Source organism: Amyelois transitella, chromosome 12 (genome assembly GCF_032362555.1).
Source record: "Amyelois transitella isolate CPQ chromosome 12, ilAmyTran1.1, whole genome shotgun sequence".
Lineage (NCBI taxonomy): Eukaryota > Metazoa > Arthropoda > Insecta > Lepidoptera > Pyralidae > Amyelois > Amyelois transitella.
The window spans coordinates 5,367,929-5,384,706 of record NC_083515.1 but is presented as its reverse complement, the minus strand read 5'-3'; the positions used below and the strand labels follow the sequence as shown (position 1 = coordinate 5,384,706).

At 35.7% G+C, this 16,778-nt stretch overlaps 1 protein-coding gene across 1 annotated transcript; it reads right to left on the bottom strand.

Moving 5' to 3' along the window:
• Positions 1-299: 299 nt before the first annotated feature.
• Positions 300-15,216, bottom strand: LOC106142694 (protein dimmed). The gene is made up of 5 exons (XM_013344564.2): positions 14,959-15,216; positions 4,889-5,044; positions 2,163-2,395; positions 1,378-1,517; positions 300-844 (listed from the first exon to the last, which is right to left on the bottom strand). Exons 2-5 carry the CDS (start codon positions 5,034-5,036, stop codon positions 727-729), a joined length of 639 nt encoding a protein of 212 aa, XP_013200018.2. The 5' UTR covers positions 5,037-5,044; positions 14,959-15,216; the 3' UTR covers positions 300-726.
• Positions 15,217-16,778: the final 1,562 nt, after the last annotated feature.

The window sequence follows — 16,778 nt, the reverse complement described above, 5'->3', positions numbered from 1 at the left end:
GATTCATTTTCATATTTACTATTTTATAAAGATAGGTCTATAATTAATTCACAAACCTGAACAGATAGGTAGGTGGTAAGTTAACTTTAAAGGTTAGGCACTACAAAACCTAAATTAAAAATAACTTTAATCATAAATTATTTAAGACTCGAATCTTTAACGGCACAGCCCTAGATCCTTCACAAAAGATGGACCTTTTTTGAGTACATAGCTATACATTGAAGACAAAATTCTAAAAACAAGTGCAAACAACGTTAATGACGACTACGGCATAATTTATATATTATTATATGTGTGCACTGTGTTCTGAGTGTAGAGTAGATAGGTTACTTACAAAGTACATTTTTTAGTTTTTTTTTTTAATTTTCCAATTAGATACTACCTACTATACCAATTAAATACTGTCTTTAAGCCATTTTATCGAAAATTTATCATATACCGCGTTAATAATAATCTGTAAGTACGTACGTATAACATAAGTACGCTCTCATGAACAGGGTGTCGATTCACGAACGTTGACAAAGCCATACTTATTTATCTGTGTTATATTTTCCTCTCTCCCTATTTTTAAGGTAAACTAAAATAATAGAAAGAGAAACAAAATAAGACATAAGCCTTATCATTGTCCGTGAATAAGTGTTCGTAAATTTCAATTTAACGGCAAGCTCGGTTGAAGGCCTTGTGTTGGGCGCGGTTGCGGGCCAGCCGTCGGCTACGGCGTCTCCGTCAAGGGCTGTCCTGCATCTGAACCTCATCCGCCTCACGGTCCATTGGCACGTTGTTGTTTTGCTCGTCACGACTCAAGACGAACACAGGCTCAACATTATCGTCGCTGGCGTTGAATCTAAAGAGCAAACAAAATAATGCGAAAGTAAGTTTATTTGTTTGTTGTCTCATCATGTTATCTACTGAACCAATATTCTTGAAATTTAAATATATTAAACATAATTATATATATTTAAATCATTATACATAATTATATAGTCTGGAGAAGGACATAGGGTCAACGGTTTAGTTTTTATCAAGATGAAAACAATACCGATGCATTTGCGGAAAACCTGTATTATTCTGTAGGTGATACTAAATTTGTCGCTTTTTGTAGGTGCCGCTAAATCAAGCGTATAAAAGCTAGTGTTCAATTAATTTATTTAAAATTAAGTTTTCTTTAACTACAATGTACCTACTTATACCGCTATAATAATACCGTTTTAATTAAAACAGATTCTTATTCGCCCTTTTTATAAGGGGCCCCCAGTTTTCGGCTCATAACCGGAAGGTTGGTAAAGCTATGGGTGGCGGTGGGATACCCGTGCATATAAACTTCAAATGTTTCTTAAATTTTACTAGTAATTCTCTTGACAAGAAAAATATACTCACTGATATCGAATTTCCTCGCCTCTCATAGTACAAATGGCGTTAGTAAGAGCTTTTACATAGTTTTTGGCAAGAGTCAGCGTCTCTATTTTTGAAAGACTTCGATTATCTTTTTTTACGTGAGGTATAACCCTACGCAATTCCTGAAAATGAAAACATACAATTATTTAAAAAATCTGGTAAGTAATTTAGTTTAATAGTAAGCACCTGAATTTTTCACTTTACTTGGGTTAGGATAGGCCAATATGTCTTTAATATACTTTTCATGTTTCAATAGAAGTGAAAGTGGTTCAGTGATTGTTTAAGATTGCTGAGTTGCGACGACATCAACGCGTCCTAAAAAGTTACTCAAGCACGTCTATGCCATAATGCAAGTAATGTCTTTATCAAGTGCACGATTTTATGGTCGAGGCACGTAGGTACATAGATATACTTTAACCTTTAAATTAAATAATTTTTTGCATAGGTACATATGTATGTAAGAAGTAATTTTAACACTTATTTGGTATCTTTGGTGCCTTTTTAGGTTATAGGTAGGTACTTATTTAAATGTCTACCAAACGATATTAATGTTATTGAATAACTTTGTACGACAATAGGCTAAGCTGAAATATGCCAAGAATAATTAACTGACTTTATAAAAACCACGACTTACGGTTGGAAGGTTACGATTATTTTGATGACACATATGCTAGTTTGACCACGAGTAGGTACATGTTCGTCCACATCCATAAGCTAATGAAATATTTAACCTTAGAGCTGCACAAATTAAAGACATTTTAACGTACCTCAAATGCTCGGTTCAGCGAATGCATGCGCATGCGCTCCCGCTCATTGCTCTCCAGCCTCCTCAGGTTTCTCTCTCGAGCTGATATACCACTTCGTCGTCTCCTGCCAGGCCCTTGAGCCGCCGGTCCGTTGGCACTGGCGGAGGAGGAGGAGCCAGCAGCAGCTCGCCGCCGTGGTCGACTCGACCGCTGAGCGACTTGCTCGTCGCTGCCACTTCCACTGTCGTAAAAGTCTGAAAAATCAATGGAATCTTGAATGAAATTACCTTTATTGCACATATGATAAGCATTAGAAATAGTTTAATATTAGGTGCTTCGATGTTTAGTGATGAGTACAATTAGTATTTATCTCTCTTCTAGGCAACCTAAGAGGAATGCGTTAGAGGAATAAAGTGCAGGTTCTTTTGACTCAAAAAATAACAATAACTGAAAAATGTATATGGTTTTTGTTCCTTATTTTCTATGTTAATTTCTTCATAAACGTAAACATATCATATATATTAACTTATTGCAACTAGTACGGTGTTGTTCAAAGCAAATGCCGCAACAACGCAATAATCTAATGCACCTACTTATAATATTTTTTGTTTAAGTAACTACTTATTGAATCGATTATTTCCGCTTTCACTTATTCGTTCACCAAGATCTCGCTGAGTTACTTATCTCGGGTATTTCGATCGCTAACCTTTTCTTGATAGATGAAAGTGGCTTAATTATGTATCATCATATTTGGTACAAGTGCTGCTGCTACAGTGCGGTAACTTGACGTGAATTAATATAGAACTAATATGTATGAACCGAAGTACACCTTCATTTCTAGTATATGTCTGTGCGAAAACTAGAAACTAACGCTACTTCATTTTAATACAGAAAAATTAATTATATTTCTTTATGAAAAGGAAGTTGCTCAGCGTAGCAAAGCATGAGACGAAACCAAAGTAAGAGAAAATATTAATTAAAATTAGCAATTTGTTTTCCAAATTACATGCAGCGAAGTCCGACCAGCATCGGCTTCGGCGTGACAAATTACCATAGTTATGTAGCATACAGGCACTCAAGATAGGTACCTAAGAAAACACGTATTGCCGAAAAGGCCGTTTAGTTATTTATAGAATGTTTGAGATATAATTTTAATATACTAATAATAATAATAAAGTAATGTTGATATACCAGGACTCCTGGACCTTAACGTCACAGAACTCTAATTATGTACTTAGATTTCTGTGCTCAACAACAATTATCTGATATCGTTTAGTTTTTATGACGTACCTAACTACATAATGTGTAGGAGTTTAGAAAATTGAGGCGGAAAATAGCGTGTGGGTGGAAGTGGCGGCTTATCATATCACAGACGTAGAATTGTTGATGTAAGAGTTTCGTGATGGTAACGTCATCGCCACGATTCCGTCACGAGCCATTTCGTTTGCAAATCAATTGCAACACGAAATCAGAGTAAAAAAATGTTCGATTATCAAAATAGTTATCTGAGGTATAAAATTTAAAATACAGAGCATTAGAAGCTGAACGATTGAGGTGCACGGAACATGACATATTCAATACAGGATTGTGGTAAGTATAGGCGCACCTCGTACCTACTTTTCTCCACCAAAAAGGTGAGCTAAAAATACAAGTGGACTTACAGCAGAAAAATTATAACAAAATTAAAAAAGGTATTGTATGAAACCTTATATAAAAATCTAATATAATAAAACAACAACAACTTACAATTTTTTGTACATTCGTTTGACTCTTTAAACGAATATTAAAAAAAGGATATTCGTTAGGTACACACGTCACAACACCGTATTATTAAATTGCATGTATTATGTTTGTAAGAAATGTGGAATGTGTAAGTGTATAATGCCAAAATTAAAATGAAGGTAAGCCTTATAAATTATTATAATCGTACATTAATTGTTTCTAATTTGCCGAAATCGTGCTACAACCTTTCAAAGGCATCATTTGTGCAATTGTGCATTATGTAGGATTTATGCAACCAGCCTCGACAACCACAGGCATTACGTGACGTGAGAGGACTGCACGTTTGATAAGTTAAAGCAAGTTTGTGTAAGAGTGCGCGAGCGCAGCGAAGACTAATCGATTTGAACGCATTACCACTTTCGTAATGCCCTTATCTGATTCGTGTCGTGCAGTTCGCTATTAAAACAATATTTTAATTATATTATGTAATTCTTATACATACTCTGTAAAGCTATGTAAACTCGCCCCTCAGTATTTCCTTAAAGTCCTATTGCAAATACAAATTTAACTACAAAGATACATTACCTACTACTTCAAATAAAACTCTAAAGGTTCGAGTGAGGTTTACCAATCAACTTAGGGAGAAAATACATTATTAGTTTGTATGTTTGTAATGCGATAACTTTAGAAACATTAGGCTGATTTTGATAAAATTTTAAATATATGTAGGATCTGTCAATAGAATTTTCAAGTTTTGATGCCCACGATAAAAATTGGTTAAGTCGTTTTTAAGATACTTGTTCATAATTTTGTATAAAAATTAAAGTGTTCGCGAGGTCAGTATTCGCAGGGAACAATTTATTAAATAACAGGAAGAATAATTAAATAATAGTTATAATAACCACTCCTACAAAGGGTCTATTAAACGATCCATCCTTGCCGAGAAAAACAAAATCTTAAGGCGCAGCTCTAGAGACTCAATATACCTTAAAAACTGCTTTAATTAATTGAATTCATGGACGTACCTCCAGCTTGCTCAATTTTGACCGGAATATCCAGCTGTTTTTCGAAATACTCCGAACTTTCAGCAGCTTCGTCCTCGTAGTAGAGTACCATTTGTTCTGGCGAGGCGGCCTCTGATCCGCCCCCCTCGCCACTTGCCCATTGGGGCATTATCGGTCCTGGAATATAATGAAAAAAGTAATTAATTATATATATATTTTTTTTTCAAATGGAACAAGTTACACGTTACGGTGAAAGAAAACATCACGATAAAAGTTATTATAAGTAAGATAATAGGTAAGCTTTATTGCTTCACAAAGAAAAGTACCTACAAAAGGCGGTCTCATCGCAAATGCAATCTTTAACCTAGTGTCTTGGATTGGATTCATTCAGAGTTATGTACATTACTGTGGTTGCTAACCGATGCTCTTACGGTAAGAGAAAATATGAGGAATCCAGCACATCAATGCAACTGTATGTGGCAAAGATCGGAAGTCGGGTCGTTTAAAATCCAACTAGGTAAAAGGGTACTCCAGGATCAGGACCGTGGTCAAAGGTGCACCTAGCATCACAAAGCATCACCTAGGACTGCGCTGGGGGCATGATGACAAGTGGTCATAAAATTGTTTTATTACTTTAAGTACATACCTATACTGATAAATATACGAGTACAAATACAAATGTTTATAACAATAGTTACTAAATGCACTAAGTAACAGTTTTCCATGAAATAAAGATACCTAACATATGTCCTCAGATATACATGTTTCATTCACTGATATTTTTGGGGCATTTGTGGGCTTGTTCAGTCGACGACTGCACGAAAATGATTAAGACTATTATTAAGAGTAGACTCGGCTAGTATAAGTTCCTCAGACGAGTGTGTAGGGGTGAGTTGGACCGGGTGAGGCGCCGTCGGTCCTGGCGCCCGCGCGGCGCCCAGCCGAGCGACAAATGACACCCATGCCTCCTACGGCAACACGCGCGGGTGTTAATTGTGTGTGGTTAATTGAAAACTAAATACTGCTATTTATATATTGACGATGTTAAAATCTATCGTTATATTTTATTGTCATGATGAGGAAAGGAATTACATATTTAACCTTGTCACTACTGTTTTCAATAAACGTTACGCGATCATAGATAGTTAAGTTGCTTGCGCTATTTTTGTATATACTTAATAAAATTATTAAATACATACCCTTTAAATTTAACAAATCTAAAAGAGATAGGAGATAGTTTCACTTACCTAATAAACTTAATCAAAAGTAAAGAATGAAAAGTTTAAAATTAATAAAATAAATTTTAAATGAAATAATTTTCAGTAAGTATAATCATCATTTCTACCGTAATATCAAAATCAACTGAAAGAAAATTTCTAAGTGATGCTCGTCACCAGCTACGTTAGTGCTACGAAAGCGCTACGAGATCTTCGTTATTTCGTTGGGATTACAACTGAAAGAAATCTACCCAAGTGGTGCCACGTCACATGCTACGACACGGCTACGAGATCTCAGTCACTCCGCCATTTCGTAGAGGGTGCCATTGTAGCATAGTGGTACGGTAATCGGGGCTCAAGTGTGCCTGGATTCAGCCATCAACAGTTTTGTAGTAATGTCTTGAAAAATGTAAGTTGGTGCTAATCGTTCGCTTTAGTACCGTAAAATTTTAGTCGTAGGAAGAAAAGCCGAAAGGAAGAAGTGATGAGACAAATCACTTTCAAATAATAATTCAATTGAATATAGGTGTACCTAACTACTTACGTTAGTGAGGTTAAGTGCCATTACGTACCTATTATAACTTTTTGTGTCGGAATGAGTCGAAACGAAACGTTTTGAATTATACCTATTTTGAAACTCTCTCACTCATGACGAATTAGATCTGCAACAATTTTTAATCATCTAATATTTTACGAGTGGAACTGTTGCTGGGGGAATAAATCAATCGTCAATTCTTTACACCTTTTATTTTAATATTACTTACGAAACAGAGTAAATTGTTTACGTTCGCTTGATATTATAATTTTACAAGTGTGCATTTATTTGAGGTTGAGTCGATTTTATTTAAAGAAAGAAATAGATCATTTGCATAGTTCTTATAATTATATCATGAACATATTTGTGTCTCTAAGCCCTATTTACACTAAATGCAGAGGCGTTGTATTGTGGTATCTTAACAGGAGGTACCTATCTGTTAAGGTTGTAAGATTGTTAAGACCTGTTGTAACGATAATACAAACCAAATAAATTCTTTGCTTCTTACACTTAATTTATTACAACGGGGTAAATGCGTGATACACATGGAGACATTGGTTCAAATGTTACCTCATCGTCGATGTACCAATTACTTTTTCTGAGATAAGTACACTAGTTAGGGTGCTAACCAATGCTGTTGCTGTGAAGGGGAACATCGCGAGGAAACCTTTTTATAGTATCAATAAAGAAAAAGTTTTTTAGGTATTTAGTTTATATTCATTTGCAAATATGTATTATTCCGGATGTCTTCACGTAACTGTTAGCTAAGACCACGCTAAGAATGATCGCGTGTTCTCAGCACGTGCAGCTCTCAGTTTTTTCAACGTAGGTATCTACACGCGTATAACAAAGCAAATGCTTTCAGGAGTAGTAAACATGCAATAATGTTACTTGAAACATAAATATTATAATAATTGTTACTCGCAGCTTCATCTACTTAAATGTAGCCTTCGGATCTTCAACTACCAAATTAAAAAACCATAATATTGTTCTGTGATATATGTATGATGTGAGTATGTAATATAACCAAATATGCAATACAATTTAAGTAACATTAATAATATTTGTTTATCAAATAAAATTAGTGTCCGTTCTTTGTTTTGTTCTTGTATTGTTTTTAACAATCTGTCTAAAGAAACACTTTTATATTATTTTTCTTTATTGCTCCCAAGTATGTTTTACGTCATATTTACTAAATGAACACTTGTTACAATATGAAGCAGGGCCAAGCTGGTAACAGCCAACAGTCTAAGAGTAAGAGTTTTATCAAAAATTCTAGTTTTAAATTTTAATTAAATTAATTCACTAATGAACCTGTCAAGTGTTTAATTGTCTACCCATGTCAAAGTAAATGGATATCGACTAATAAAATACGCTGGACGCTGTAGACGTGACAAAATGGAAAGAGAAATATAGAAAAGCAACTCGGAATACCTATACCAAGATGAGAAAAGCAGTATTGGAAAGTCATATTGATTATTACTTCCTTACAAATTTTACTTTTAATACTAAAATGGTATTTTAAAATGGCTTGGACAACAAGTTTACAATCACGTCGAAATTGACATTTGCGTGACATTTCTGACTATTTGTGACGTGTGCGGTGAGGGCCATGCGGTGCGCGCGGGCAAGATCATAGTATTAACGAACATTGCCAAGGAGATAGGATCTCTTACTTCAAATTCCTTGAACATTGCAGACATAGCAGTGTGAAAACTAAATATTTGAAGATCAAAAAAATACTCTGGACTGGAAGGCTGGTCCATCAACCACCATTGAAAAAAAATTAGAACCATTGTAACCAAACCACAAACAAAGTAAGAGAGATTGCATGATTTCATACGATATTTCAGAAACTAATACCAACTACTAATAGGCATGAAATGTAATGTTTCCTCTTCGCGGTGCGGTCCAGCGCTCGAGGCCGACGAGGCAGCAGCGGCCGCGGACGTCGTGGTGGCGACCTTCGCGTGTACCGCTACACCTCGGGTACTTTCACCTTGCTTGCCACCGACTTAGCCCACTTACGGTTATCGCTACTAACTTTGCACTAGTGATTGCATAACGCATTCATTAACAATTTGATTCCTTGCAGTACAAATATTGCAACAAATTGTTTTATCGCTATGAGATCTACCACAAACTTTCCATTTCAAATGTCATGGCTAAACAGAGACCGAACTCAAATATGTAATAAGATCTAGAAGAAAAGAAATGAAATGAGCTTTTAAAATCATCCGTAGTATTCAGATTTATCATACTTATTTATTTAGCTAAGATGCAAAATTATCTATACAGAACTTCTTCGTCCAGTAATTCTCACGAAGCACGATCGAGAAGAATAACTCTGGTATTCGCACGAATGTGTTTTCAAGAACGTGATCCATTATTAATAATATGTTTTAATTTGTGTGTGCGCAAGCTGTTTTGAATATCAGTAATTGTGTAGCGTATCAGCTGGCTAAACATTAGACAATCGTTATAATAAGTAGATATTCTATAGATTCTGTGTTTTCGTTCTTTATTTTCAAGGCTCAACTCAACATTTTAAATATCTACGAGTAGTAAGGTGCAGTCATCAAGATAACAATTAAACTTTTAAAAATTGAGAACGAAAAGAGATAACTTTTTTCAAATGTCATAAGTATTATAAAATTGATACCTTACTAGGTAGTACTAATATTTGGTATAAAATTCTTTGGAGAACATTGTACTACCAACATTTCATGTTTTCACTTTTCGTAAAATAATCACGAATTTTTAATAACATAACAATTATTTTGTTGTATTGTACATGACAGTTGTAAGTAAGTACCTATGTCGTGATGGGTATTAATTTTACTAAGTAGTTTTTTTATAAATTAAACTCTACTTATATTTCTTATATCAATGATTAAATTGAATGATATTATCAAACTGGTAAAAAATCCCTGGCATTATGTTTTCCCCCACTTCAAGAAGAAGATGCTCATTTTAGTACAAATAGCCCCTTAGTAGGTACTAAGTAGAACAGTGATCGGATTCTATAGTGTCGTTCCCGACACTATAGAATGTACGCATGTTTATTCCCATTACATAGCACATCAGATAGTTTTATGATGAAATGTTTATTACTCTTATTAGACAGTTTACAGTATTGTTGTGTATATTTGAATTGAGTCCGTAAAAGTCCGGGCAATGCCTATATGCTCATATCGACCTAATAGGTAGGCATTCCCAGAATTCGAAGCAATGCAACGGACATCGAATATTTTAAATAGGTCAACAGGTATTACGTTGTTATTAAAACGGGCAGTTTTCTAAATACTCGTATACATATAAACCTATATCCACAATAAAGTATCTGATATTTTACTTAACTAAATTGGGTAACGGTTATAATATAGTATAATAATTTGAAGAAATGTTCTGAAGGGTTAAATTAACTTACGTACCTATTTGTAAAGAGAAGGTATTAGGTAAGTAGATATTTCATGTTTTTTTTTCGATATAGGTCATGTTTAAGAAAATCTGCGCAAACCGGTCTTATCTGCTTAGGGCTCTGACTGGTGAACAATATTATAGAACTATTATATTGTTGAAGTAACTTTTAATTTTCAGTCTTTTTGGGTCTGTTCGCTATAAAGTTTCGAAACATTTTGAGTAAAATTATTGAAAATTTATAACTGTAGTAAGTATATTATTATAATCTAAAACCATGATAAACCAAATCAACGTGTTTTATTGCTGATTTTAAATTTTAAAATATAATCTTGATAAACTCAAACTATAAACAGAAGCACGTTTCTTTTACAAGAAATAAGCAAATAGTTATAGAGAATGTAATCAACATTTTTAAATTTTCTTAGTCATTTTAGACCTAGATAATTAAAGATGTATATACAATATGTGCTTCTGATATTTGTGATTATATTTGGTAGTGTAACTATCTTTTTCAAACTTATATGCGACAGTAAAATTAATAAATAGAAAGCAACATTATCAAACAAAGGTTATCTGCTTAACCCAATGGTAGACTTAAATAAAGCTATTAGCACTAGGTGAGTCCGCTATTTACAAAGTGTAAATGTCACAATAAATAAATACATACATACATACATACATAAAATCACGCCTCTTTCCCGGAGGGGTAGGCAGAGACTACCTCTTTCCACTTGCCACGATCTCTGCATACTTCTTTCGCTTCGTCCACATTCATAACTCTCTTCATACAAGCTCGGCGGTTTCGGGTACTTTTGACCTGACCCTTTACCAGGACGTCCTTAATTTGATCAAGATACGTTCGTCTAGGTCTTCCCACTCCGACCTTTCCCTCCACACTCTCCTTGTATATCTGCTTAGTCAACCTGCTTTCATTCATCCTCTCCACATGACCGAACCATCTTAACATACCCTTTTCTATTCCTGTAACTACATCTTCTTTCACATCACAACATTCCCTTATCACGCTGTTCCTTATCCTGTCACTCAATTTCACACCCATCATACTCCTTAACGCTCTCATTTCCACTGCATTTATTCTGCTTTCATGCTTCTTTTGCCATACCCAACTTTCACTCCCATACATTAATGTCGGGACCAACACGCCCCTGTGCACAGCCAGTCGAGCCTTTTTGGATAGTTTCTGACTGCTCATAAAGGCATGCAAAGCTCCATTCACCATGTTCCCCGCGTTCACTCTCCTTTCAATATCACTATCATACTTGCCATCTGATGTAAACTTTGATCCTAGATATACAAACTCTTTCACTTGCTCCACTTTTTCTCCTCCAATCAAAATATTACATGCTGTCATTTCTTTCTCCATTTCAAAAACCAGTGTTTTAGTTTTACTTACGTTCACTTTCATTCCTTTCTCTTTTAAAGCTTCATGCATACAGTTTACCATCTCCTGTAACTCCTCCGCTGATGACGCCAGTATAATCTGATCGTCGGCATAGAGCAGACATTTGACGAGTAACTCATTCATCCTTAATCCACTTTTAGACTCTTTCAAATCTGTCAAACAGCTATCCATAAATAGGTTGAACAGCCACGGTGACGCAACACATCCTTGCCTAACGCCTTTCTCAATCTTAAACCACTCAGTGTGCGCTCCGTTTATCCTGACACAAGCACTCGAATCCTCATATAAGGATTTCAGTGCTGACCACAATTCATTCCTCTCAACTCTGTCATAGGCCTTTTCCAGATCTACGAATGTGCAATAGACTTTTTGACTCTTGGCCAAAAACTTTTCGGCTATGCACCGCAAGGAAAAGACCTGATCAGTACATCCCATTCCCTTTCGAAATCCCGCTTGAGCATCCCATATTTTGTCATCAGTTTCATTCCTGACTCTATTAATCAATACCTTAGCATACAATTTGCCGACGACGCTAAGCAGGCTTATACCACGATAATTTTTGCAGTCCAGCTGTGACCCTTTTCCTTTGTAAAGTGGCACGATAACAGCCTTACACCAATCTTTTGGTACTCGGCCGCTTCTCCAACACAAATTGAAAAGGCAGTACAACTGACTAGCTACTACGCCTTTTCCTGCTTTAAGCATCTCGACCGACACTCTATCACACCCAGCAGCCTTTCCCGCTTTCATACTCTTAAGTGCTTCCACAATTTCGAACATTTCAATTTCGCCTTCCATCTCATTCTCTTTTTCTTCGCTATAGCAGAAATCTTTCTTATTTCCTTCCTTTTTTTCAAATAAACTTTCAAAATAGTCCTTCCATATCTTTAGTACACATTCTTCTCCTTTCACAACGCTACCATCCTGGCATCTGATCCTAGTCAGCTCTCTGGTTATAGTATTTCCTCGGGCTGACCTTACGGATTTCCAGAATACTTTCAGATTTGACTGAAAGTCTTCTGATAGCCTTTTATCAAAATCCTCTTTATACTCTTCTTTCTTTCTAATCACAGCTTTCTTAACCAAATCTTTCATTTTCTTATATTCCTTACGTGCTTCATTCACATCTTCATCTATAACCTCTTGCATTCTTAAGTTAGCTTTTGCTGCTAACAAATCCAGCCATGCTTTCTTCTTTAATCGCACAAGTTCTTGCACATCTTTACTCATCCACGCATTTTTGTGATTTTTTCCTTTCCTTCTTCTACTTACACCACACACTTCAACAGCTACTTTCACAATTCTTTCTTTAAATTCCTTCCATCCATCTTCAATATCGCTCATTTCCTCTAAATCTTCAAATTCATCCTTCAGTCTATTAATATACTTCTTACCTACATCCATATCTTGCAAATTTTCTACTTTTACTCTTTCCAAAGCGCTGGTTTGCTCCCTTACCCTGTGCCGCCAGCGATTGAAGATACCCCTTATCCGGGATATCACCAGTAAATGGTCCGAGTCAATGCCAGCACCGCGATATGCACGGGTATCCAGCACTTTGTTCTTCAATCTTTCATCTACAATCACAAAGTCTATCATACTTTTTAAAATACCTTCCACTCTTGTGTAGGTGTGGATCTCTTTATGTTGAAACATTGAGTTCGACACAAAAAGATCCCACTCTAGACAAATTTCTAATACACTTCTTCCATTATCATTCACCTTTTCGTCACCAAACGCACCAAGCACCTTTTCATATCCATCACGCTTTACACCCACCCATCCATTAAAATCACCTAACATAATAATCTTCTCATTTGGCTTGGTAACTTTCAATACTTCTCTTACACTATTCCAGAACTCCTCGTTTTCGCTTTTTGCTGATGTTGTACCCCTCGAACCCACATCCCAAGGTGCATAAACACCTAGAACGAAGATCCGAGTGATTCCAACTTTCAGCCTAATCCATAGAAGACGAGGGCTGACACACTCATACTCATTCACGCACTCAGCCATTCGTGCAGAAAGAATTAGACCGACCCCTTGACAGCCTCGGCTGGTACTGGAAATTCCAGACCAATACGCCGTGTAAGGGCCGTGCTGCGTCGCGTCGCATCCTTTCCGCTTCGTTTCATTCACGCACAACACATCCAAACGTCTTTCATCCATCATCTGGCATACTTCCTCAATCTTATCCTTCATTCCTCCTCTTACATTCATCGTCGCAAAGCGGCTTTCAGCAGACCGCATACCGCTCCCGCCGGGAACGAGACGTGATGGGGTGCGGACACCATCGCCGCCATTTATATGCTTTTTAAGGTTCATAATGCGATTCCCACGAGACGCTAGGGAAAAATTTTGTCCGCCCCAGCAGAGCCCCGCATGCCAGGGTAAGGCTAGCCATTACCTGGGGGTCGCCCAACCCCATGGCGGAAGTGGCACGCTCGAGACTAGGCTCGCCCCTAGCCATGCATCCATCGGCGCGGCAGACCTTAGATTGGCGGATAAATAAATAAATATCATAAAATGTTAATAAACAATCGTACTTATATTTCAAAACTTAAATAGGTAATTCAATACTTATATTTATTGTTACAGAAGATTGTCAGGAATATAAAATAATGTTACATAGTTGTGAAAGTTACATTCAAATAGGTTTGTACTTGGTTCGTAAAGTAGTTTGTTAGTTAGTTTGTAAAGGGTAAAATTGTTTTTACATTTTTGTAGACCTTTTTAAGATGTTCAATATTGTAGTACATTACTATGATCTATCTCGTGGGTTCTTTGGCAATGTAAGCAATATTAATTACATAACATTTCCACTTTTTTTGCAAACACCCATCTGATTATACTTGGATTCCTGTTTAGATAACTTCAATAGCGGAGTTATTGATTTATGGTAAGTATTAAAATATACAGATATAACCTTTGATATAGCTTTCGCTATCAACTGATATTGTAACCTTGCAAAAGTTGTGTTGTATTTAATACTTTTGACAATAAAAAATATACTTAGTACCCGTTTTAAAGAATTAAAAAAATATATCTGCACTGGTTATTTATGTATATAAACATGTTATAAATCTGAGATACTAACAATTAACTTGCCTAATTAGGGACTATTTGATAAAGATGGGATTTTCTAATCAATGCATAAAAATAAATTGATAATACTAATAAGTATTTAATTATCTACAAACTTGCTTAAATTTTTAAAAATCAGAATTTTTATATTACTTTTTTGCTATGGTTATCTACTTTACAAATATTTATAATTCACGTTAAGGTAATTACTTAAAAGTAAATTTAATATTATCAAAACTTTATTTTCTTTTATTGTAGTTTTTATTTAACAATATTATGTAGAGCAATCGCGTTCTGTGATGCAACTTAAATATTTTTGTATTAATTTCAATCAGTTTTGCCTTTCACTTAAGACTTCGGAACTGACACGTCGACTTAATTTTTGATTCTTATTGTGTATCGAACTCACCTTGGAGTCCTGCTGTTGAACAAGTCCAAAACACTTAAAATTCACTGCGTTATCATGTTTGAAACAAAATTATGGATCTAGAGCGAAAGTGACAGTGGTCGTCGTTAGTACGCGGCGATGTTGGGTTTGAGTAAAAGTGTGGAATAAAATAAAAGGTGTGCGGCCATGCACCCGCGACGGCGGTGAGACTGCGAGTGGAGCCAGGCTCGAAGGCTGGCCCGCGAGTATCCGCGCTCATCCCGGGCCCGTACGTTTCACAAAATAAAGAAAATTTCAATGAAACCAATGACACAGTGGGGCCATTGTATCCTGTACATATTGGAAATGAATTAATCCGGCTCTATCAATAATTGACGTCAATAGTGAATCTACGCTACTATGGCGATATAGGTATCTAATGAAAGTTTATTGTTAGGTTTTAATGGATCTATAGTATTCAAATTAGAACTAAGCAATAAGAATACGATTGAGTAATAACTTAACATTAATTACCATTAAAAATAAGTAAACTCCTAAATAAAATAAAAAAGGCAGGTTGATATCGACAAGACGCTTCGTCAATCACTTTAAACGTTTTAATGACGTACTTACTTACCAAGATTTTTTAAATTTAAGAAGTGCTTTTCCTTTTTCAATTATCGAAGGATTTATTCTCATTAGGAAATAAAAGAATAGGAAAAATATCTTAAAAATGCAAATCGTAAACTTCTTTAACCACATAAAAATCAGAAAAGATTTCTTGGCTTATGGTTAACATCCCCTTAACTTGGGCAACCTGTTGTTCTCGAAGGTACACCAAGTTCAACAAGTGATTCGCTTTGCGCCGCTGCACGGAGCCGCTTGTCATATTCGCGATATTGTAATTTGCTTACATTGATACTTATTTCAATGCACGCGAATAAAAAGTGATGCATAGGGAGGAACACGTCCTATGGCACAGTTTTACCGCCTACTTAAATTATTTGAGTGCTTATCGTCAGGAAACCTGCACATTCAGGTAACGCCAATTGTGTCATGTGAAACCATGATGCATTAAAGGTTAGGTTCCCTCGTAAGGGTTGTGGAGGTCAGGCGGGAGCCGCTTCATGTACCTAAATACCTAACTTACCCAATCCGGGATCATGATCAAAGGGTGCACCGCTGACTCTTCCAGAACTGGGTACTTAGGTACCTACCTACTTGAAACACGGAAACCGATAAATATAATTCCGAGTTTCTATGCAAAGTGGCATCAGCTGATCGGTAAAAGTTTTCCCCATTAACTTAAGGGTTGTCAGCACATTGCCCAAAAAATTCTGCCAAAATACTTAGAAAAGGGTTTCCAGAAATGGTTTTAACCCTTTCCATGCGGAAGCATTATTTCAATTTCGCCGTCTCTATACGGGCGGTTTTGTATTAAGGCCCTTCTATAAAACGATGGGCGAGATATTACGTCCTAACAAAACTGGTTCTACTGTACGGAAGGCGTATTATTGCGTCCTGTATTTTTTTTCGCTAGACGCGGATGGCGTATTATTTCGTTTTCAAAATTATATAGACAATTTTGGTGTTGCCATACCTTGAAACAATAACGTCTTTATAAGCAGAAATGAGCAAAATTGAATTATGATTAAGAATAATGAACATTTGCTGCAAAAATACCAAAAGAATATCAAATATTTATATAAAATTACTTGCATACCTATATATTTTTTTATAAAAAACTGAAGTATGTAGTAAATTGAAATCAAATTTTTATTAATCATAATAATTTTTTGGGCAACTGGGTATGAGCAAGCATATAAGCAAATTAACACTCAGTTTTTCACATACTCATTTTA